Source organism: Phalacrocorax carbo, chromosome 16, assembly GCF_963921805.1.
Source record: "Phalacrocorax carbo chromosome 16, bPhaCar2.1, whole genome shotgun sequence".
NCBI lineage: Eukaryota > Metazoa > Chordata > Aves > Suliformes > Phalacrocoracidae > Phalacrocorax > Phalacrocorax carbo.
Window position 1 is genome coordinate 7212141 of NC_087528.1, and position 24075 is coordinate 7236215.

The 24075-nt window shown below is 41.1% G+C and overlaps 1 protein-coding gene across 6 annotated transcripts in view; it reads left to right on the forward strand.

Moving 5' to 3' along the window:
- KCNJ16 (potassium inwardly rectifying channel subfamily J member 16) overlaps window positions 1-24075 on the forward strand; it is a 48319-nt gene that overhangs the window by 11480 nt on the left and 12764 nt on the right. For 3 of the 6 annotated variants that reach the window (XR_010375480.1, XR_010375479.1, XR_010375478.1), the window contains exons 3-4: window positions 1230-1335; window positions 19102-19175. Coding sequence is in view for 2 of the 6 variants with exons in the window: in XM_064467423.1 (XP_064323493.1) it covers window positions 19178-20467 (1290 nt within the window). In the remaining 4 variants the exon portion in view is untranslated. Of the gene's footprint in view, window positions 1-1229; window positions 1336-19101; window positions 23662-24075 lie in introns of those variants that run through there. The other 3 variants (XR_010375477.1, XM_064467423.1, XM_064467424.1) reach the window with 3 other exon arrangements.

The window sequence follows — 24075 nt, forward strand, 5'->3', positions numbered from 1 at the left end:
GACTGTCATTAGTCTACTGTATGTTTGCTTGAAACAGCAGGGTAACAGAGGGACAGCTAGTCTGCAGAGAACAGGCCATAGAAATTGCAGATTTATGCCCAAACTGCCATCTTAGGAAAAGTATTAGAGCACAAAAGAGACTTGCCTGACAGTTCTTTTGACAGATTGCAGGAATGTGGAATTGTAAATGTTAGTTCATCACCAGCCACCAACCTCTTGGCTCCTTTTTCTTAACATTTGTTAACAGAAGTTTCTGCCCATGGGTCCGCAGTAGCAAAGCTCCGTGGCCAGGTGGGCACAGGCACAGGCAGCAGCTGTGCACAGAAGTAGGAGCAGGCAGACTTGATTCAACACAATCCTAATCTGAAGGCCCTGATGATAGGCTTAGGGTAAAATCACTGCCTGCATCTTGTGTGTAACATTCTCTAATGGGTTGAGTTAAAAAACTTTGTAGTAGCAGGAGTTTCCAGGAATATATTTTGTCAGGTGAGAAGGCCTGTGAAGCACCTGGGAAGGCCTGTGCAAGCACACAACTGGTAGCATTGCTCTCTACTGCATATGCCTCTTTTTACACTGACTCATTTTTGTGGCCTGTGTGGCCTGCTAAAGATGTCTCCCAGCTCTCTGGGATTGCCGTCACATTTTAGGTGACAGTGACAGGAGGTGAGCTGGTCTTTATGCAACCTAGCCAGAGGATGGAGTAGAACAGGAGTTTAGAATAACCTGCTTTCTTCTGCAAGTACAGGCAGGTTAGCAGCAGCAGAGGGTTCTGGGAGAAAAATGAGAACTTCAGACATATACTGGTGGCTTTTATTATACATAGTGGTGGTGGGATGCAAGGATAAAGTCCAAGGTCCAAGGTTGCTTGTGCTGCATGCAAAAAGCTTTTTCCACTTTTACAAAAATCCTCTTGTCAAGGCTGCCTTAAAGGGGCTATAATTATCTGTTGGATCAGTTATCAGAGAAATGGGAAAGGTTTGGGGTCAAATTAGTTCCTGGTGTAAATCCTCTGGTTGCTTCATACTTACTGCAAAGTAGACCTTGAGTCTTTGAGAAAAAAAATTGGAAAACTACTGGGCTCCCAAATGTAGCATATTTCTCGTCAGTTCTAATGTGCTGAAAGGATGGGATTTTCTGTGAACTTTTCCCAAACAGTCTTGCATTTTTTTCTCTCTTTGAGAGGGGGAGGAGTTGTGCCTAAAAAAACAAACCCAACCTGTCGTTCTCAGCTCTGCCAACCTGTCAGTCCAGCCATGCAAGAGAGAGGGAGAGAGACAGAGAAAAAGAAAGGAGGGAGTGAAGCAAAGATTGTTTCAGATCTCAGCAGACATTAAGGTAAAGCCCATTTCTCATTTCCTTAATTATGCTTGTTTCTGTGTGTGTACATGTAAACAGAAATTCTGTTACCTTAGAGAGTTTTAAACTAAACAACCTGTGTGGGAATAAACTGTTTATCTTGTTTAACTGGAAGTGTGTTTTGCATTGTAACCTAACAGCTTGTTAGTTGTTGTTTAGAAACAGTTTCTCTCTCTGAAATTCAGAAGGAGAGTTCGTGTTCATTTGGATATTAAAAAAAGGCAGAGCTTTAGTGCTTATATGAATACATGCTTGGGAAGGATATTAAGCTGTGTAATTTCAGGGCTGAAGCCAGCCTCTAATTACTGAAGATCAGGATAAGAACTTGTCAGAGGAGGGAAATTCTTCCAAAGCTGCCTATTGCAGGGCTTTTACACCTTCTCCTGGAGCATTTGGTGTTAGCCACTGGTGGAGACAGGATACGAGACTAGACAGACAGTGGGTCTGATCCAGTTTGGCAGTTCCTCCATTCCTCCATTCCTGTCTGTCCATTTCTGGTGGGGTTTATCCAACTTGTCATTACCAGAGGAGGAACAAAGCTAAGGTGCAGCAAAACTGCCCGCATGAATTCTTGAGTTAGGAGGGCAGACCAGCAGAGGCACTTTCAGCTCATACCAGAGGAAATTGAAGGTTACAGACTGTGAGAAATGTTGGCTGAAATGACTGTGAGTCAGAAGGATCATTCTGCCCCAAAGCTTGCCTTATGAGTCTGGTCTGGGCAACCAGTTTGTTGGAACGATTGTGGTAGAGGGGGCCTAGTAGTGAAGGCCTGAAATACAAGAATGGACACAATTTTGTTAGAACTGGGTGGCTGTGTGTGAGAACCTGTGTGAACATGTAATTGTGTACGAATGTGTATGTGTAAGGAGTCTGCTCAGAGGTTCTGACCCCTAGTATGCCATGAAAATCTGCAGACAAAGGTAAGAAAGGAAGAATTATGTTCATCTACCTTAGATGTACCCCTATTTCTATATTTCTAAATCCTGAACAAACATTTTAAACTGTACTGAAAACTCTGTAATAACTTTCTAAGTAGGCCGAGGCTCTGGGAAGGTCATATAGAAGGCAAACTGGTGGGCAGGATTTCCTTTCCTTGTTGTATATTTAGCGTTTTCACTCCTACTGCCAAGGTGCGCCTGCTGAAGATAACCTGTCTAGAAATACTAACCCAACAGACAGAACAAGTTGAATGACGGCAAAGACAACACAACCGTCATGTTGCTCACTGCATGGGTTGCAATGCCCTTGCCAGGGGGTTGGTTACATAATACTGGCTATTCCATCTTCTGTATTCTTAAACTTCCTCAAATACTTGCGCCTGTACTGTAGTTTCGGATTGAATCCCTCTTCCCATGGCAGTGGCTACAACAGAGCTGTGAGCCTGGGAAGAAGGCAGAGGTGATCCAGATTAGAGAGGGTCTCTGAGGTGGTCTGTCCATATGATCACTACTATAAAAAAGCTTGCAATGTCCTTGCATTACATCACCTTCCTTTCTTCTGGTAGCATGGTCTCCTGGGAACTTTGAGCTGGTGTTTCTTATTACCCCTGACTCATTCCCTGTGGGGTTGGTGATACAGAGTGAGACTATAAGCTTTTAAATCACAAAAGAAATTCTTCTATAGATAGCATTTTTTTTCTAGTATTATTATAAGCTTTCCTGCCAGAGCCAGAAAGGAGAGGGAAGTGCTTTTTCAAGTGACCATAGGAAATGGAGAAAAGGAAGTGAATGCTTCGGTTTTGGTGGGGAAAAGCATTCCTACTGGCTAGTTACAGTAACAGAAATTAGTCACTGAAAGAAGGAAGGGAGAAAATTCTTTAGGTTTCATGATCTGCAAAGACTTCGCTGACTAGCCTCACAGCACTTTTGCATCTCCTCTCCTCTCCTCTCCTCATGTCCTTTTGCTTACATGTTTTAAAACAATGCAAGGAAGGCTTGGGGCATCTACATGACACATTCTACAATGCGGATGGACATTTTTGAAGTGGGGGCAAATGTTCTGGTGCACTCGTTTCATTACTGCTTTTCAAAGGGTGTGAATGTACTGATGTAACAGATTGGTGCTACTAAGCCAGCCATCCTCCCTAGAGATCAGACAATTGATCTATATAGTGTCAAATGCAAGATTATAGTACATGTTGATAAATGGTTTAGCACTGCTTAGCAAATGTCAGTTGATCAATCAGAGTTAACAGCTGCAAACTCGCTAAATTCAGGCAATGTCAAAGTGATCCATATTTTAGATGGGTTTCATTAGTGTGGCTGTAACAACTCAGCGCTTCAACAGAAGGGAAGAAAAGTCAGAAATACCAGTCAAGTTCGTACCAAGATTTCTATATCTGTCATTCTGGAGTCAGAAAGAGCAGGGACTGATATATCAGTCATTTGTTCAGGAAACTGTTTCTAAAGAAAAAACCTTCTGCAAAGGAAGTGTTACCAAACAAAAAGGTTGAAATCTGAGAAACAATTCTGTCAGAAGAGGTTCTGAATAGTTCTTGGAAAGATCAACTGGAAGACACTTCATATTGAGAAAGTTTCTGCCTTTCTACAGGACACTGCTAATTCACCTCGCTCAGTATTCTCCGATGTGAATAAGACTGTCTAGATTGGCTGATGCCTTGCCCTTCTTTGTTTTATTAGTTACCTTTCTTGCCCAATATTCTCATCATGAGCTTTTGGTGGAATGTTTGGTAACAGAACATCCGTTTCCAGTAACCTATTGTGCGATTAAAGTGCCATATGATAAATACAAACAAGCCAAACAAACAAAAACAACCTCACATTTCTTTTCTGTTTGCTTTTTAAATTGGGATAAGAGCTTGATTTGATTCTTCATCTTTTCATCTCATATTGTAAAAGCAGACTAGTTGTCTGTCCTGTCTGGCAGGAAGCAACACTGTAACCCAATAAGCCATTGTGCTGCTTTCCACAAGGAACTGTTCATTTTTTGTAGCTTGCAGTCATGATAGTATCACTGGTTCCTCTTTTTTAAAGCAGTTAAATTCGTGTTTTGAGAGTGCAGACAGGGGAGAATATGCTTCAACTACTCACATGTTATTTGTGGTGACACACTGGGTTGGAGAACTGGAAGAGTGGAGAGCATTTCAGCCCTTAATTTCCTGTGGAAAGAAGCATTGGTTTCTCTTTACTGTCAACATGGTAGAGGATAGTAGGGCAATACTAGCCTGAGAAGATCTAAGTATTGACATTTGATAAAAATCAGCAGTCTGGGAAACAAACTAAATAGATGCAATTTCAGCAAACCACCATTTTTCAGACAAGTTTTCCTGCACCCCAAAGGAAAATCAGGACAGGGATTCACTAGGCAGTGTGCAGTGAAGACTCGTCTGCATAAAAGAGTAAAACTAGCTGGAAATTTTCCATGTGTACAAACTTAAAGCAGCCTCATTCCTGCAACTTCAAACACAAAAGATCTCCAGTTCTTTTTAAAGTGTTCACGCTCAAACTCTTTTCAAATTGGCACCTAATTTTGTGTACATCAGGGCATTGGTTGTATGTTGCAGAACCAGCATCACCTTGTCGTTTCTTTGCGAGCCTGCATCCTGGCAGTGATCAGGCCTGAAGTAACTTTACTGACCTGATTTCTGACATGTCCAGATGGCCCATTTTGCTGTCCAAGAAATGCTGGTCCTCAGCAGCTACGGGAGGACATGCACATTTTTCTAACAGGCATTTTCCTGCTCAAAGATAGCTCAAATGGAGGCAAACTTGAACAACTGAGATGATATTCACTTAATACATATGAAAGCATATGCCGTAAAACACAGCCTACTTTCCAGCCGAAATCTCAATGGGGAAATTCAAACATTTCTATTTCCACTCACAGCCTTAACCAGCTGTTGGACTATTAATGAAAATCCTTTTAGTTTTCCAAAACTGAGTGACAGCTCTTTCCAGGAGTGGCCTGTGGTGAGATTTCTAGTGCACTCTTGCCTTGGATAGACTAAGAATATTAATCTTTTAATGGCATTTTGTCACCACAGCTAGCTATACCCCAAATAAATGAGGCAATTGGTGCCTCATGTAAAAAACCCAAGTAACCCTCAAATAACTTCTATATGTTTCTGTTATTCAGGTCTCAGAAAGATTTGATTTAGATTTTTTCAATGGGAATAAATAATTAGTGCTTCACTTTATCTAAATGAGTCTGTGCAAATTGAGTTACATGATTGGTGCGGCAGAATTTTGGATTGAGGTGCGGTTGCCCTGGTAACAATCGAGAGTGAAATCAGAACCTTTTGAACAGCCAGTGGAATGTGGTTCTACTTGGATGACAATAGGTCAAAGCATTTTAACGGGTAAAAACGTAATCCAGTACAATAGGATTTATTGCCACTATGTCATCAGATTGACACTATTCCTGCAAATTCTTTAGCTTGTGGCAGACTTCAACTGAAATCTGTTTAGTGGAAAAACTTGTAAAATGCCATTAATCATTTTGTTTTCCAAATCAACCAAAGAGTCTGTGTGTCTCAGGGGGTTAGGAAGAATATCTTCCAAGTGAGTGAAATTCAACCTCTCTGCACTAATGAATGGCTGTTCTGGACACAATAAATGGTTCTAAGAACTAAAGGCTCATTTCTGCAGGGTGCTGGGTACTCTGGTCCAAGTCTATTGGAGAACTTCTGCACTTGCTTAATTTTACACTAATAAAACAGTTTCCAGTGATTTCTAGGATGGTTATTCATGCTTTTAAACCTGATTGCATTTGCTGACAGACAGGACCTTGCAGAATTAAGTCCTAAACCAATGCTGGAAGAAAAGATTCCTTGTTAAGTATGGCAAGGGCATGGGGCAATATTTCATCCCTTCTGCTGACATTTTTCCAACTTCTGCAATAATAATCCTTTTATTCTGAAAGATCCCAGAGTACTGTCTAAACTAATAAAATGCAGCCACAGCTAGGAGCAACAATGCGTAAGATCAGGACAGGAGAATATGTTGCCTGCAGCTTTAAGGAAATGTCAGGTTAGGGTGCCAAAGTCTCTCCCTCTACCCTGAAGCCAAAAGCGTATAAGGCTTGGCTTGGCATCCTTTGGGTTGTCAGTGGGGGACCTGTGTCACACATAGATGTCTGGAGGCATCTATTTTGGTGACAAGATAGCAGAAATGGCCCTTAGCATTCATTGTAGGTGGCTATCCCATTGAGTCTTCTGCCAATTTTCCTTTCAAATAGATGGATGTCATTCTCATTCATTTTTCTTTAATATGAAAAGCAGATTCCCCTCAGTCATGTGTCTGGTACCATGTATATCCTTTCATTGTTGATATGAGGCTTTTATAACAATAAAACTTCAAGCAAGTAAGTATTCTGCTCCTTGGAATTATTATGTACTTTTAAAGAACAATTCAGCCAGACAATGACACAACCTGTTTCTTGTCTTCCTCAATGGGAAATGGGCTTTGAGTTTTGTGAGGATGTTCATAAACAGCCAAGGGTGTGTAAGGCGAAGAATGACCTCAAAGCTGAGTTTTACACGGGAGAACAAAGAGATCTCAAGTCCTGATTTGAAAAACACCCGAAGACCAAATCAATGGCATAATATCATAATTATCAACACGCGTCATAATGTTGCTGGAATCCACTCGCTGCTTCTGCCTTTAAACGCAAGTAAACACAAGCTCCTCTCCTAATTGCTGTGCAGCTGTCAAGCTCCATAAATGATGTTTGTGCTGGCAGTAGCTGGGAGATAACTTCATCTATCTAGCATTCATATGGACTGGAGATTCATCCTTGCTTCTTTCCGCGGGATGTTTTGTGACATTATTGTTTTCAGATTGCTTTCCCTGTGTTACAGTACTTCTGGCTTCCTTCCAGAACCTTTCAGGTTACTTTTTACTCTCCTTAATCTGTACTTTCTCTCCGGAGCATAATCAGCATTGCAGTTGCTCCCAAAGACACCCAAGTGTTGTGGCTTACTTTTTCTGTGGGAAACACCACTTTATGTTTTTCACAGACTTCATTCCCTGAAGACCTTTTCAGTATGAATTGAATACAGCTTAGCACTATAGAAAATGTTCCTGAGGAAGAATGCCACCCATCCAAACTCATGTGATTTGGATCTTGTCAGGCCTTGATAGTGATTTGAGGTTTAATTAATCACTTACGGATTTGTGTGACTTTTGAGTGACTCTGGATTTGTCCAGCAAGAGAAAGTGATGCTTTTACTCAGTTTTACTCAGTGAAAACATGGATAAAAACAACCCAGAGAGAATATAGGATAAAGCATCTCCCACTTAGGCTGGGTATATCAATCTTGAATTGAATTTTGTTGATCAATTTATCTAACTCCCAACTAATTTGGAGTGGATCGGGGGACAGTGAAAGTAAAGTTCAAACCCGAGACTGAAATTCTGTTTAGGCATGCTGCTGCCTCTGGTGACAGCACCCCTGTAAAGTTAATGTGTAATAAACAAGAGAGACATTTGTTTCACAGGTCCATAGCACCTATGAGGAAAAACAGAAAAGTTGTTTCTCAAAACAATCTTTGGGAATTGCTTTGGCAAAAAAAAAAATAATCGACTCTACTGTAGTTTAGATATCGGTTTTTGTGAGTGTTGACACTTGTAATATAACAGATTTTTATTTGATGTATTTTTGTTAACATCATCTTGATAAGATCTGCTCACTTGTTCACAGTGTTTGCTTTTGAGAAGTAAAACAGGAAAAACACACGGCTGACTGAACAGGTTCATGACAAATATCTTGAAATGAGCTGAACCTCTCATAAGTAGCTCATTCAGTCAGTAGTGCTGCTGCGTGAAAACTTTCAACAGAAAGATCAGCCATAGAGGCACAGACCATGGACACCAAGGAAGGCATAGTCAGCCTCTATGCAAACCACTGGAGGGCAAAAATCCTATCAAAAACCCCCTACATTCACTTTTTTTAATATTTTATTTTTTAAATAAGCACTGTCACTTTTGGAAACAATTTGTCATTTTTAACAGAAAATAATGTATTAACTTTCTCTGAGACAGCTGAGGGATTCGCTGATGGAAGAAATTCATTATGATGGGACTGAGAAACCAGTTTATTGCATTCCTCCAGTGGTTCGTTGTAAAGCCTTCGACAAGTATTTTACCTCTTTGACTCCAGTCTCAGGAAGATTTGAAGCAGGTTTACATTCATTCTTACTATGTGCTTATAGTTAAGCGTATGCATGAATGTTCTTCTTAGACTGAAACCCAATGCCTTATCTCTTAGATTGTCCTTATCCCACGTGCCTGGCCTGGGATTACTCTCAAGCACTTTCAGAGCTGAAGAAACCCATGGCCTATGATTGAAGGGTCCATTCCTTGGGGAATCCATGGGAGAAGTCATTAGGATTCACTCACAAATCAGCTTGGCAAGTGCAGGTTTGACATACAGTGGTTGTAACATGGGTACAAAAATAAAGAAGAAAATATTTAGGAAATTATATTAAAAGTATTAGTGGTAGCCAACAGAAATGAAATAAAGAATAAAACATGGTCAAGATTTAAAGGTTTTCACCATCATGAAAAATATCTTTTTAAACTGTGTGAGGTGGATTGTGAAAGCCATTTTCAGCGCCTGCTGCAATGAATGCCACATGCACAGTGTGTAAGGCAAGAGCACAGCAAGAAAAAAAGCTCTCTTCACTCAACAACCTTTGAGAACTCAGAGTATGCCCAAAGACAACTCTAAGAAGCAGGACAGTGAGAAGACATGAAAAAGAGGAAGATTAGATCTGAGAAACACTGACAGAGAGGTAATAGATTAATCCAAAAGAATGGGATATTGACATGGGTAATGAGTCATCAGGATGTCACAGTTAGTATTGGTGCAAATATTGAAAAGGATCTTAAGAATTAAGCACTAAATGTGTCTGCTACACGTGGTTTTAGATGGAGTGGAGAAGAGAAACTTTGTATATGCAGTCATAAATGATGAATAAATTTTGTCCCATTAAATATTTGGTGTGGACCATGATTAAAGAGTGGGCACTGGCATAAATGAAACTCAGCTCTGATTCAGGATGAATGTTCCCATCTTCAGAGGAATGAGTAACTTATCTAATGATGTTTTAAAGGTGGGGGAGAAGAGGCAAGCTTTAAGAGTAATTTTGCTCTTCTTCATATTTCTTAAAATACTAATCACTGTATCCAGAAACTCACTGAGTTGATCAGGAATACGCTGTGGGACAGCTTCCAGAGACCAAAAAGGAAGTTATGCAACCCGCACACTGAGGTAAAAATAAAATTCTTAAATATACGGTCCAAACACACACACACACACACGATTTTCCGGTTCCACATTATTTTAATTATCTGACTTGCAAAACACCAACATACTGTAAATTAGACCACCGAACTTGGGAAGAGAATGGCAGTTGAAAAAAAGAGTGGCTAATCTCATGCTGAGTATAAGTTTTGAAAAAACAACCACTGAGTTTCAGAGTAACCTGCCCTTCCAGATATCATGCAGCCACGCTGAGACTGAGGCCTCTGAGGATGTATACACAGAGGTTCGGCCATCTGCTTCACAAGGTGTTGAAAGTCATCTCTGAAAGAAGCATCTCATTCCCAAATTTCCTACAGACCCCAGTGGAGTTAAGTAGCAATATGGGAAGTCAGCATTCTGCTAAAGTCTGTGAACCAAAGCAAATGAAGACTTACAAAAGTCCTTGTTCCTTAGAAAGTGTTGCTGTAATTCCAGCAAGCCAAGCCAATTCTGAAGAGCAATGATGGATGCTGCCTGTGGTGATACTGAGAAACCCAACAGCTAGATCTGATCCAAAACGAGAAATCAAAGACAACCTCTTTGCTGACTTCAGTAGGATTTGGATCACACCTCTGATCTCTGAAACCATCTAATATATTTCACAGGCTTTTAAAAGTGGTGACATATGTAGCTCAAAAAATGTCAAAGCCTGTTTTGGTTTGGATGAAGAACCTGGAACTCGGGATGCCATGTAGGACTATGGGCCTTGCCTGAGCAGCTCCTGTTGTTGGAGCTATAGGATACTCCCTACCAGACTCAAGAGAAAATCATATTTAGGCATACCAGAGGTGGACTTCTTCTGTCTCTATATTCACAAATGAAAGGAGAGTCAAACAAAGCTGGTCAGAAAAGCAAATAATCATTTTTGACCCTAGTAATGATTGATAAATTGACTTCTTGAAGCATAGTATTTGATTGCCTGGTTTATCTGACTGCATGTGTTAACGTTAGTCACAGAATTTTCGGGAGCTTTTCCTGAAGAAAAAGCACTGATACGCTGTTTGACTTGATCCTTAGTGAATACTTATCTCAGCCTCTTTGCGTTGGGAATCAGTCTGGAAAGCTGAGAGCAGGTTTTTTTGTGGTATTCCCTAAAAAAATAGGTGTATGTGATTCATTTTGGTTACATGTTTTGATTTTTTTTCCTTCTTCCTTCCATTTCCTCAAAGAAGTAATGCAAAATAGTATTTTCACTGTTAGATACTACTTTAGTTTTGAAAATGTAAAGGCTCTGGTGATTTAATTGGCATTTGAGATCTTTTATTAGGTGGGATGAGACAGCTTCTGGGTATTTTAGTGAAATTCCTGCTGAGATCAGTAGCCCAAAGTTGAGATCAGTAGAAACTTGCATGTGTTCCCATCTGCCCCAGATAGCCCTTGGAAGTTAGTAACTGGTGTCAAGCTACATTTTAGGGAACTTTCTACTAAGGTTGGGAAAAAAAAATCAGAGATCCTCACGCTTCCTACTCACATTTTACTTCTTTCATGTGTTGAACAGAGCTCCCTCATACTGTTAACTCAAGATTCTGTTTTATTCTTTCTATTCCTTATATGAAATACAATAGCAAGGCATCTGATCCAAACGCCATTGACACCAACACAAGGCTTTCCATTGTCAAAGCTGCGGCCTTTTGAATTGGCAGGATTAAAACTTGCACAGGCAATATGAGGGGTTCTCTGATGTTCACATAACCCTTTGGCTAAAGCCACATAACCTCTTCTTCTCTCAGTTGTTTTTGCTGTGTGTGCACGCAGAAAGAGCTGCAGGACCGGGGAGCACCGAAGTACGTAGGGCTGCAGGACCTAGCTGCGGTACCACAAGTACAGCCCTGTATCTCCTTACCTTTCTTATGCTACAGAAGTACTTGAATAAAGGGTACAACTGGAAAGAGAGTGACTCCATATTGTTATATCACAGTGTCCTTCCCTGTGTATTTGGTTTACAATGTGCTCCAGAAAACAGGAAAAAAAGGACTACGTTTTCTGCCTCAGGAAGCAGAACTGCACAATGTGACGTAAAGGAAATGGCCCCTGAGGCTGGAAGCACCCTGTTAGAATATCAGCTCTTGCCCGCCCCCAGAATCCTACATTATTAATAACCTGTTGTGTTTTGAGAAGAGATATAACAGCGCTGAATTGCGGCAAGTAACAGAGCTGAGGGTGTTGGCTCCGTTAAATGAAAGTGGTCAGTGTTATCTAATCTGATTCTATCATTGTTCATGACCTGCCACTTACCTATTGTTATTGTATTACATCATCTCTACCAAGAGCTGCAACAAACTGTTCTACTGTTCCCTGCCAACAAGATCTGGTGGAAAAGTTCTTAGAAGTATTTTTCTGTGCCCCTGTAGGCTAAATGTAATCCATAAGGGTCAATGTGTGGAGAAATCCCGCTGCACACATCTGCAGGACTATTGAAATTAGACTTCACTGTGTGTCGGCACAGACACCAGTGTGTCAGGGGAGGAGGGAGGAGGAAATGATAATTAGCACTAACATTTGTATTCGATTGCCTCACAGCTAACTTGCATTAAAGCCCAGGGGATTCTGCCTGCTAAAGTAAGGAATAAGTTGGCTACTGATTTCCAAAGGAAGAAGACTGGATATAAAATACATCTTTTCAGCTGTTCCATGTCTGTGTGTCTGGTAGATTTTCAGGTCGAGAATGCATACCAGGTATACCATTTTTAAGAACTGAGGCTACAGGGGCTTGACCAGAAATAGAGACTCTGGTCCTATCAGCTCAATACCGCAATGCAAACAGCTCATAGCTGGTGGGAAGAGAACCAGGCGGAGGAGTGTTCGAGCAGAAGATGGCAGGGACCCTGTGTGGATCCAGCTGCTCCATGGCAGGTGTGGGCTGCGCTGACACACAGCAGGGTCACCTCTGAGGGTTGGCTCAGGTGCTCGCGTTTGCTTTGTTTCCCTGCTGTGGCCAGGGCATTGGCTCATCAGGGCAGCCCTGGGCCAGCCCAGCTCAGCAGCACTGCTGCAGGTGCGCTGGGACTGCTCACAAGCTGCACCCAGCCTGCGGGCCACGTCTACCCACCCACACCTGCACTAGGGGAGGCTGATGTGGGTACCGTGCTGTCGAGCGCAGGCTGTGTCCGGTCACCCTGGTACAGGAGCTGCTGAGAGCTGAGGGTTAAAAAGAGGAAGAGAGTCCTGAGAGTCAACAGTTTTAGGTTTCATCCCTGCCAAATTGTCTGAGACAAAGAATGGCAGCGAGGCCCAAAATCAAGAGTTTCAACTTGCCAGCACTTTCCATTTCTCATGGTATTTCAGTGTTTCCACTGCTTGTTCCTGGCTAAAACCAAGCAGTGCATACAGTGCAAATAAATTCAAATAGACATTTTCAGCTTTCTACAGATTTTGGGAAATTGTCTGAGTGGTAAGAGGGGGCTGGTTCAATTTTAACCTGTCTTGTGGCTCTGAAACAGGTAACCAGCCTTCATTGAGGAGCAACTTTAAGAGTCTGCCTGCTCAAACCTAAGGGTCCAAACTTCTTTTTTTTTTTTAATTTTTGGTTTTGTTTTAGGGAGATCTGGTTTCACTTAGGTTAATTAAATGTCAATATATCTGTTACTGTGAGTTGTTCCAGTGTAGATTGCAGCACTGTTGCATGACTTTAAAATCTGTGCAAAGATCTGCTGCTTTGTGTTATTTTTGTCTACTTTAAAAAATGTTTAATAAACAAACACTTTTATACTGATACTTTAGGTTTTGTCTGTACAGAGGTATTGAATAAGTCTAAGAAATATCCTTTTCTCCAACTCTGAGCTTAGCCTATTTGAAGTTTTATTTTTGTATTTGCAATCTTTTCTTCTGCTACTGAAAGACCTATATACACAAAATGATGGAGAGGAAAGGTGTTACTTGTAAGGTGTTACTTTGCGGAACTGTGTGTAACAAATTTGAGAGAGTCCCGTTGCTGGTTGGTGAACTGCAGCCCTACCAACCTCCGTGGCACTCAGTCATCTAAGCTGAAGCGATCTGAACAATGAAAGTTTTATTTTAAAGGGAAAGTTGAGTCATTTAAAAGCTTCACTCCAGTGGCTTCAAAGGCAGTACTATGGATATAAGTTCTGTGACTGAAGCTCCTGGCTGGGGTGTGCTCCACTCCTGTAAAGTCAGCACAAAAGCACGTACTGATCTGAAAGTGCTCTGAGTCATGCTCTGATGGGAATCCCTCTCGTACGTCCTCGCTCCCTATAGGTCTGCCTCTGGGTTCAGTTTAGGGGATTTTGCATTCCCCCTCCCCAGGTAGAGATGTTCTTTAGTCGTTTGTGAGGATCTGAGCTGCAATGAGGAACATTAAATATAAAAAAACCACTTGTAACATAAAATTGTGCTCATCAGACTCTCAGACCTGACCTGTTAGAGAATATCAGATACCTTCTGGAACTGCAAACATCTTTGAGCTTTTTTGTTCTGCCAGAGGAGGTGAGTGAAAGCTTTAGCACCATAAAGATAATTGTCTTGTGGGCTAAGGGTAATCAGACTTACAAGCCAAGCAGGAAGCAGATTTACAAGCGCAGTCTCGTGTATCCCGAGGCATATCTGTCGGAGAGCTAGCAAACACCTCCGTGGGGCAGTCGTGTGGTGATACGCAAATGGTGAGTCATGATGTGTGCCAACCCTGCGCTGGCAGAAAGACTGGCTGTAAGTATTGGGAGAAGTTAGCTCCCTTTGCGAAGAAGAGTGGTAGGAAGGAAGGAAGCAAGGAAGGAAGGAAAGGAGAAAGGAAGGAAGGAAGGAAGGAAGGAAGAGTCTCAGTGCTGTTCTATAGTAGATTTATTGAGATTTTCTAGGTGGTATTTTTTTTTTAAAGCAACATGTATTTGAGTCAGTTCCAAAGCAGCTAAAAAGGTTTGTACTTGTCACATTTCTGGTCTCTGAGCTGAAAGTCTTCCAGGGTTACATAGCAATGGCTAAAACTGGAAACCTTTCAGACCTTTTCCAAAATGAAGCAGGAAACTGAGGTGATTGCTAAACTGACACTAGAGAGAGAGATCCACTTCCATGTGTGTGGGGCTAGAGTGAGAGTACCCAATTTCATTTGGAGGTTTTGAGTTGTTTTCTTTTTGATTTAATCTCAGAAGAGAATTATTCTGGAACCAAGATCTTCACATTGTTTTGCTTAATGTTTTACAAACAGGCTGTTAACTGAGGTTGTCACTCAACAAAAATTCACCCCTACTTGTTTACATAATTGGAAAATATAGTCATAAAATGGGTGTAGCAACAACTCGTTGGGTATTAGGTAAAGGTGCAATATAGGGATTATCCTCATAAAACACTGAGCCCTAAACTCAAAATATCAAGATTAAATTGACAATTACATTTAGTGGAAGTCTTTAAAAGGCTGAATTTGATGCTTAAGGCTATTAAGTTACTCTTGTTCTGAGCGAGTTGATGAAAAACAAGAGTTCAAGTTCTTCTGGTACAGCTGCTCTATTCAAGAGGAACTAGATGAAGATGGTAAATATGATTAAAAGCCTTGCTTCAGCTAGTGTTTGCTTTGTGGTAGCTCCTCACTGGGTAAAGCAGGTGTGGGGTTAGTTCCTATTTCTGCCACTGCACTGCTTTATGACCTTTGAAATATAGGAATTTACTTACCTTTCTCCCACATCTAACTGGGGTGAAATTTTCAAAGATACCAGTTTGGGGGGGTCAATATGCAGTCCCCATGAACACAGGGTCTCTAGAGCAGTTCTGTATCTCCCTGGGCATGTTTCAGTATCCAACACAATAAGATCCTAGCCTTGGCTTAGATGATAAAGAATATATGCTGATTTTCTGAACTCTGAGTCTGGTACATATATCCTTTAGAAGAACTTCTGAACCCTCTCTGCCATTTATCCTAATGAAATCTTTGAGATTTCTCTATTTCTGTCTTCCTGCTATCCTGCCTAGCTTCACTGCTCCATTTTTATCTCTGGTAAGTTTTTATTTGGGGAGGAAATACATTTATAAGAACGGCTAGCAAAAGTACTGTAAATTTGAGCACGCTTCCTCCTCTGAACAACAGAACAGCATGCAAGAGGAGGCTCGTGATGTGTACAAACATGCCCAGAAATAAAGGGAAAAACTCCACGGAAAGTAAAAGCAAGAGAAAAAAAGGGCGAGGGTTTGTGTGTTAGTGTTAAAGGAAGGTGAAAACGCTTCCCGGCAACATCTGAGAATCGTTTGCAGCAACCGATCCATGAGCTTTAGTGAGTAGAGAATGTTTTTAAATCCTCCCCCATCCCCTTTGTTAATCTTTACCAGGTAGTAGGACCTTTAATGTAATTCATATGGCTTTCTTAGGGATGTGTAAAATATTTCCATTTTGAAAACTAAGAACTTTGAAATGGCTCTAATATTTAAGTTTATAAGTCTGGTTGTAAGTCTGTGGTCTTCTCCATTTTAAAATTTGGTAATAATAATAGTCTTCAGACTGATCTGCAAAAGGCAGCATGTCTCAGTAGAGTAGGCGATGAACATCTGGCTTTGCAGCCTCACTGCCTCTCACTTGGAATAGGAAAATCACATGCCTGTTTAAAAGTGTCCCCATGAATGAAATACAGATCGAAATACAGACTTACATGCTTCAGAACATTGAAGGATGTTTTTTTAGACTTAAATGTCCTGAGCAGCATCAGACAATGTAAAAGCGTTATTAATTATGATGCATGATTATTGTTGCACTCAAGAGACTTTAAGAGGTAGCCTGGAAAGGTTCAGATTTGGCTTACCTTTAAGCACACCCAAAATATTGGGCGACATTTTTAGATGTTTTTGAGTGGCTGAGGTTACTATTTCCTAAGACTTTCAAGCACATTTGGGATTTTAGGTCATCTGGAGCACGTCTCCACTGTGCAATGCAAAAGTCTCTGAGCTACCCAATTTTCAACACAACAGAGAAAGATTAACTCAGATCCTGAGAGCAATATACGTCTGTTAGTGTTGCTTTGCACTGATTCTTCTTTACTCCACCCAGCTTCAGGCAAGATTATGCGGTTCTGGATTAGGAAGCTCTGCACCACATTCTGTTTCTTATTACAGATGTACTTTTGATTGTTTTGCAAAATCTGATCTAGCACCTTACTGTAAGGCTTCATTTATACCAGTCAAAAACCCATCGCAGACATCCATGAGCGCATATATATTACTAGAACTTGTATTTAGGAGAGAACCTAAGTAGAGTCAGAGTTCCTAATGCAAGATGCCTCGCAGTCAAAGTTGTCTCCTGTGTGTGACAGGCTACCGTAAAATCAGAGTTGACTTTGCCACATGGCTGCATGTGTGACAGTCCATGATTTCCATGATTCTTGCCAGCACCAACAAAATCTAAAGGTGGTGCCAGCAAAACACCATTTTTGAAATATGATGATTTACTGATGGCAACAGCAGAGAGTGGAATCAACTCAGTAGTCTTTGATTCATGAACTGTTTAGTCCCTTTTAGAATTCCAGGATGTTTGTGAGTATTTTCAAGGAACTCTAGTTTGAATCAGTCAATAAGAAAAACAGTATAAGCCTACGTATGTTTTTTATTTAAGATTATATTGGCTCCTGATTACAATTTGCATCATTTTCACACCTCACATTATGAGGTTCTTAAAAAAATAACAGTTTCCAGTTTTTGCTTGTTGTGAAATATGACTTATAAAATGTTAGGTCAAGACTCTTCAATAGACTAGGCTACAGTGTTTGTTTAAAGCTATGAGTAAAGCAAGTCATATGAATGTTTCCAAAGACTGTATTCCAAGAAGTATTTTTGGAAACATTAATGTTGTGTTTTTTAATGAAGGCCACATTCTGAGGCTACGACACCATATGTCACATTCATTTCTGTACCGAAAAAAAAAAAAAAAGAAAAGAAAAAAGAAATGGAAACTATGTTTGGCTTTTAAGTGTTTTTGGAATAGTGTCTATGCATGCTTGTCATTGTTCCTTGGATGGAAGAGTTCTCTGTCTGTTAATCTAGTCCATCCAATATATATTACACTCTATGGCCCTGACTCTCTTCTGCCTCAAAGTGTGTGCAGTCATTTATACTCAGGCAAAGTGAATGAAGAGCTGAGGAAAAAGATTACCACTAGGAAACTTTTTTTAAAAATTCATTTTCCATTAATATGCTGGCTTCATTTTAAACCTGCATCTGAACTTTTGTCAGCTGAAACTAGCTTAAAAATGGGAAATGTCATTTTTCCATTGGAAACTTATGATTTTTGGAAGAATAATGACAGATTTTCCTCAAAAATATTAGCTTTTTTTCTTCAGGAATATCAGTTAGAAGCATGACATCTGGCAAAAATTTAGAATTGTTCTAGCTGTGTACCCTGTCACTTCTGACTTGCCAGCGTTCTGTGTGTTAGTGGCTGGGATATGGCAGAATGAGCTGGAGACCTGCAGGAAAAGGCATTTGCCTTTTTCAGTGCTGTATCCACCAGTAATTCATAAGCATCCTGTAACTGATTACTTCATCTAAATCTTTCCTTTTTTATTGGATTCCCGCTGATGAGGTCTCAGCTTCTAACATAAGTTCTTGTTATTAGTCACTAAACGTATAGCCTAGCACTTCGTACTGCTGAAGTTCATATGGTTGCAATCTGCAAAGACATCCATTTTTTCTCTGATCTGACAGAGGAATCTCCTAATTCACATCACTTCCTAAATTTGTGTCACCCGCAAATTTTATTAACATACTGCATGTTTGTTTCAAACTCATTAATAAAACTTTAAATACTTCTTGGCAGCCGGATTTTTTTTATTTGTTTTAAGGAATGATTTGTGAGGGTTTCCAGGACCTCAGAGAGGTTTCTCTTTTTCATTTGAAATGTAAATAGTTTTCTACAAATTGAACAAATATGTCTGTGTAGCCCTAGCCTAGTAAAGTTCAATTCCATGACCAGGTTTTTCTGGGCAATACTGAAACACAAATAATGATGAATGATTGTGCGGTTGATACATTTTCTGGTTAAAACACATTAGCGCTGAACTTGCCTGCCCATGCTACTGAAGTCTTACGTCTAAGTGTGCGTGTTTTCCTTGGCATTTCTTCAAATGGAGGAGAGCAAACAAACAAACATGTGACAAACAAATAATTAACTACCTCAACTATTTGGCTAACTTTGAGAGGGTTCATGCCATTCCTGTGTCTGTGCATGAAAGCCCATCCTTATTTGAATGTTACTTAACCAGAACATTAGAAGAGATAATCACAGTGGGGTCACCACAAAGGTTTTTGATTTCTGTTTTCATCTACATACCAAAATTTAGGACTGATATGGACATTTCTAACTGGTTGCATTCCTAGCTACCTCATATTTCCAGGCCTAAGTTTTCGAGCTATGTTGTGTAATGAATGTCAGAGTCTGCACCTCTCCAGAGAGCTGCTCATGATGGCCACTGAGTGAATGTATTTAGATTTGGTGTTACAGAGTTCTGGCATAGGAAATTAAAACAAAAATAAACTTTTTCTTTTGTTTCATAGATTTCCAATGAACAAAGAAAACAAATAGCCCCTGGGACCACAAGTGTGTTCTGTAAACTGATGCCACGAGGCAGGTATGAGAAAGATGCCTGAACAGAGTGGTTGCTATAGGTCTGTAAACATACAGGGAAATAAGATCAATTACCAAAGCGCTTGTCAAGAAAGCCCTGAAATGGGGATGAAAAGATTGCAGAAGCGATTTCTCCACAAGGATGGGAGCTGCAATGTGTACTTCAAACACATCTTTGGGGAATGGGAGAGCTACGTAGTGGACATATTTACCACACTGGTGGACATCAAGTGGCGCCATATGTTTGTGATATTCTCATTGTCCTATGTTCTTTCGTGGTTGTTTTTTGGGCTAGTCTTCTGGCTGATAGCAATCCAACACGGAGATTTATTCAATGACGAAGAAATAACCCCCTGTGTTGCAAATGTCCATAGCTTCACAGGGGCATTCCTGTTCTCCCTTGAAACCCAAACGACCATCGGTTATGGTTACCGCTGTGTTACAGAAGAGTGCTCTGTTGCAATCCTCATGGTTATCCTACAGTCAGTATTAAGCTGCATTATTGACACCTTCATAATCGGAGCAGCTTTGGCTAAAATGGCCACAGCCCGAAAAAGAGCTCAAACCATTCGTTTTAGCTACTATGCTGTAGTAGGCTTAAGGGATGATAAATTTTGCCTCATGTGGCGCATCGGTGATTTCCGGCCAAATCACATGGTTGAGGGCTCTGTACGGGCTCAGCTTCTGCGCTACAGGGAAGACAAGGAAGGGAGGATGACGATGGAATACAAGGACTTGAAGTTGCTAAATGACCAGATCATACTTGTTACGCCAGTGACAGTCGTACATGAAATTGATAGTGAGAGCCCCTTGTACGGTCTAGACCGGAAAGCTCTGGCCAAGGACAACTTCGAAATCCTGGTCACATTTGTCTACACAGGTGATTCAACAGGAACTTCACATCAGTCAAGAAGCTCGTATGTCCCCAGAGAGATTCTCTGGGGCTATAGGTTTAATGATGTCTTACATGTAAAGAAAAAGTACTATAAGGTGGATTGCTTACAGTTTGAAGAAACCACAGAAGTTTATGCTCCTCACTGCAGTGCCATGCAACTGGATCGGAAGGAGCAAGAATGGAACCGAACCGAGAAGACACGGGAAAAAGAAGCAGAGACGTCAGCACTGGAGATCAAGTCATTTAATACTAACCAAAAGTCATTTAGTGCAGTTGCTCTCATCACCAGCTGTGAAGACCCAGGAGACCCGGTGACAGCTGTCAATCAGCCTTCTGGAGAAGTTTCTTATCAGAAAGCAGCTGTGACCTTAAGTAGGCTATCAATAGAGTCCCAAATCTAGCTTTTTACTGCAATTAAAATCACTTCCAACAGATTCTCCCAGCATAGCTTTTAGAATATAAACAATGAACTCATATGCACAAGTATTTGTATTATAAACCTCGCTGACAGCATGCCCACATTGTAATACACTGCCGAGCTGCTAGAAGGAGCTTCATACTGGTTAGCGTGGGTATCAGTAACAGATTAGCACTGGCACAAGGAAGCAGCTTACATTTGGGTTGACTCGACGGCTACTGTACTTGAGCAAACTTACTGTAAAGTTTATTACCCTGCAGGGGCCAATGTTGGACATACCCTGAGAGAGATAATGATCTGGGCAGGGAACAAAAACGATGTAGCGTGCCCTCTAGGTCAGCTTTTTCAAAGCTGCCTAATTTATTTGGCAAGCCAGGCCCCAGTCCCTCTGGGAGGCTGGGAAACTCCCGACCATCGCAACAAAAATTGTGCTTTGGTGCCAATGGCACCTCTCTACCGGTTCAGATCCAACCCCCGCCCTGGGGTTGCACTAGTGAACCTATGGGGCTTTGTAGGAGGGAGTGAACTGGCAAGAATAACTGAACCCTGTATTACTGGGTAGTTTTGGAAACCTGCTTACAGCCTGCCTAGTCCTGTGGGATCCACAGTGGGATCCTGGAGAGCTTTTCTCATTTCCTAGTAGTGAGCCATTCCCAGAAGTGCCACTCCCTCAGCAGCCTGAGATATGCGGTATGTCAGCTGGCTTGGGGCTGCATGAAGGTTCTGTTACGTGGCTCTGACGGCAAGGAGGGCTGGCCAAGCTGGCTCCTTTGCAATGTTCAGAAATCAAAAGGAGGCCTCAAGTTTGAAATAAAAATCAGCAAAATCAGGTTGAGCCTCAGAGAGAAGATCATGGTTTTAGAGTGAGCGGTGCAATATTTTAAATCAAAATGTCTTTCATTTCAGAATGTCAGCCTTGCTTTCCTTTGTAGTATATTATACCTCTTTAAAAAGTCAAAGATCAATCTGGAGACCAAACCGCGTGATTTTGTCAAAACAAAATACTTTTATTAATCTGAAATGACTGTGTAAAAATGGTCCTTCACAGAAAAATTCAACATGCTCAGCTGTCAGCTCAATTTGGGAAGAAGGAAATTGTAAATGTTTTGAAGTTGTCTGTGACATGGAAGTCCCATGTTCTGCACGTTTCTGGAATTATTCCATAATTTCTCATCACGCTTTTTTTCCCCTGATGATTACGGTTAATTTGCATTGTGTTTAATTGTCACGCTAACGTAAAAATAATTATATCTGAATTTGTCATTGCCTAAAATGGTATTTATCTCACCTGACCTCAGCCATCAAGAAATTGTTGCCTACTGGTTGAGGCTCTCTGTGGTTACTAGAACTGCTCTTCTGTCTTCACAGACAAGTTCATCCCATCTTACTCTGGCTTTTTAGAGAGCTGAAGGCAATAGGATGTGTTTATCCTGGAAATGTTCATCCGTCTCCATTTATTGTTAAAGGAGATGAGATGACTGTTGTGGAAATGCTGGCTAACTTTAGGCTGCTAAAATTAGGTCTGACGAGTTGTTCACATCATCCTGACTAATTAGAAGTTTTTATGAGCTCATCATATTTAATGAAGAAAAATAGCATGCTGAATCTTTTTTTCCTGAAATTTATTCCGTATAGTAGTATAGCCGTGTGATTTTAATGTATCTTGCATTTCTCTTTTGCTAGCACTTGCCTTTGGATAGACTGGATCCCTTTACCTAAAGGGTAAAGGGGAAAACCAAGCATATTAACAAGCCTGTGGGGAGGTGGTTAGTCCGAAGCTCATTAATTAGCCTGTTTTATATGCTGAATCATCACCAGATCCATCTGTAATTGCAGTAGAAAACATCTTACTGTATCCTGGATTTGAGCACTGGCAGGCATTGGGAAATAGTATAAAAAAATGGAAAGGAATGTAGGAAAATGTATAAGGGTCTCAGTACTTATGTGGTGTTGGAAAGAACACCATCGGACTGTATAAAATAGAATATAACCTTCGAGACATGTGAAGTGATCCTTCCACGCTCCCCTGACTTTGCAAGACCTTGGCCAGAGGTTCTTTATTCGATGTTGGGAACCGCACTTTGGGACTGCCATGGAACAATTTGAAGAGAATTCGAAGATCTAGAAAACATGTCAGTGAGGAAGTAGGGAAATAACAGAAGGTGCTTCAGTCCAGAAAGGGGTTAGGAAACAAAGAAACAGTTCTCAAACACAAAAATTGCAATTCAGGAGAGAGGGTAATCTATTGCCTGTGACTGGTGGGTAGGACAGGAAATCATGGGCTTAAACCGAAGCCCAAGAGTTTGAAGTGAATTAGGAAACGCTGTGGTAAAGGCGGTGAAGCACCGACAGATCTGCGGGGTGTGTCATCTCTGTGGTGGTGGCTTTCGGGAGCCTGTGGGAAAACACGTCTGTCAGAAGCAATACAGAATGGTCAACCTTGCCTTGAACTTTCCAGCCCTGTTTTTCTGTGATCCTATGATTTTTCAGAAAAAGGGAATGTCTTAACATGAAATCTGCTTAACCGGTCGCTTTACAAGTGCTTACACACGTGTGTTTGCTTAATTACGTAGGTAAAGCTACTCAGAGAGATGAGATACTTCTGAGATATGGAATCAAAATCCCCAAAATACCTTCAAAAGGTGCAGATTTCAGGTGCTGTTTGTAAAAGTAGTTTCCCTTTTTAAGCTGTGAATCTCAGCTGCCTCTCCCAGTTATGTACTGCGTGAGCCTCTTGCGGCAAAGAAAATTCTTTCCTTGGAATGACTTTCCTGTAAGTGAAAGTACCAGGAGTCTGATTTAGCATTTTGTCACATGCCTCTTGGTATAGATAGATGTAAACGTGAGCTTGTATCGTAGTGTGTGCTTTGGCATGTAAGTCAGCCTCTAACTGATGAGGGTCAGGAAGAAACTTCTCTCCTGGGCATGTTAATTCGTAACAGGCTACTATACAGTTTCTTCTACTTTTATCTACAGCATCTGATACCAGCCAGTGCTGGAGACAGGATACTCGTTGAACCACTCGTCTCAACCAGTCTGGCTTTTTCCGGGTTTCTCTGTTTGATATTTTAATGTCATTTATCACAGAATAAAAACTATGTAGAATAATGTCTCGTAAAGCATGCATAGCATTTTTATGAATAAAGTCACAGAAATAAAGAACATGCCTCTACCACATACCTCGTGAAAGAGCATTTTACTTTTGCTTTCCCTTCAGCCACAGCTCTAAGTTTCCATATCTTATGCACTAAGAGGTCATGGAAAGATTTATAAGGCGCAGAGTAGTCTTTTGACTTCAGAAGATGCCAGATCACAAGCAAACCCACAAAGTTATAAATACGTTTTGTGAAAGCTTCTTAGCATGAACTCCGCTTGTTTGGAGGAATGAGCCAAGCAAAGCCCCGCTCACAGGCATGCACGCACCCACCCGCCTCCGCGTGGCAGTGGCATCCAGAGCGGGCGTACTTAGCCTGCAACCTCCTCACCTGGCGAAGGATCTTCGATAGTGCCAGGCGGGTAAGAGAGGAACGGGCAGAGGTGTAGCAGAGATACACAAGCACACAAAATGCGCAGACTCCCTCCGTAACTACC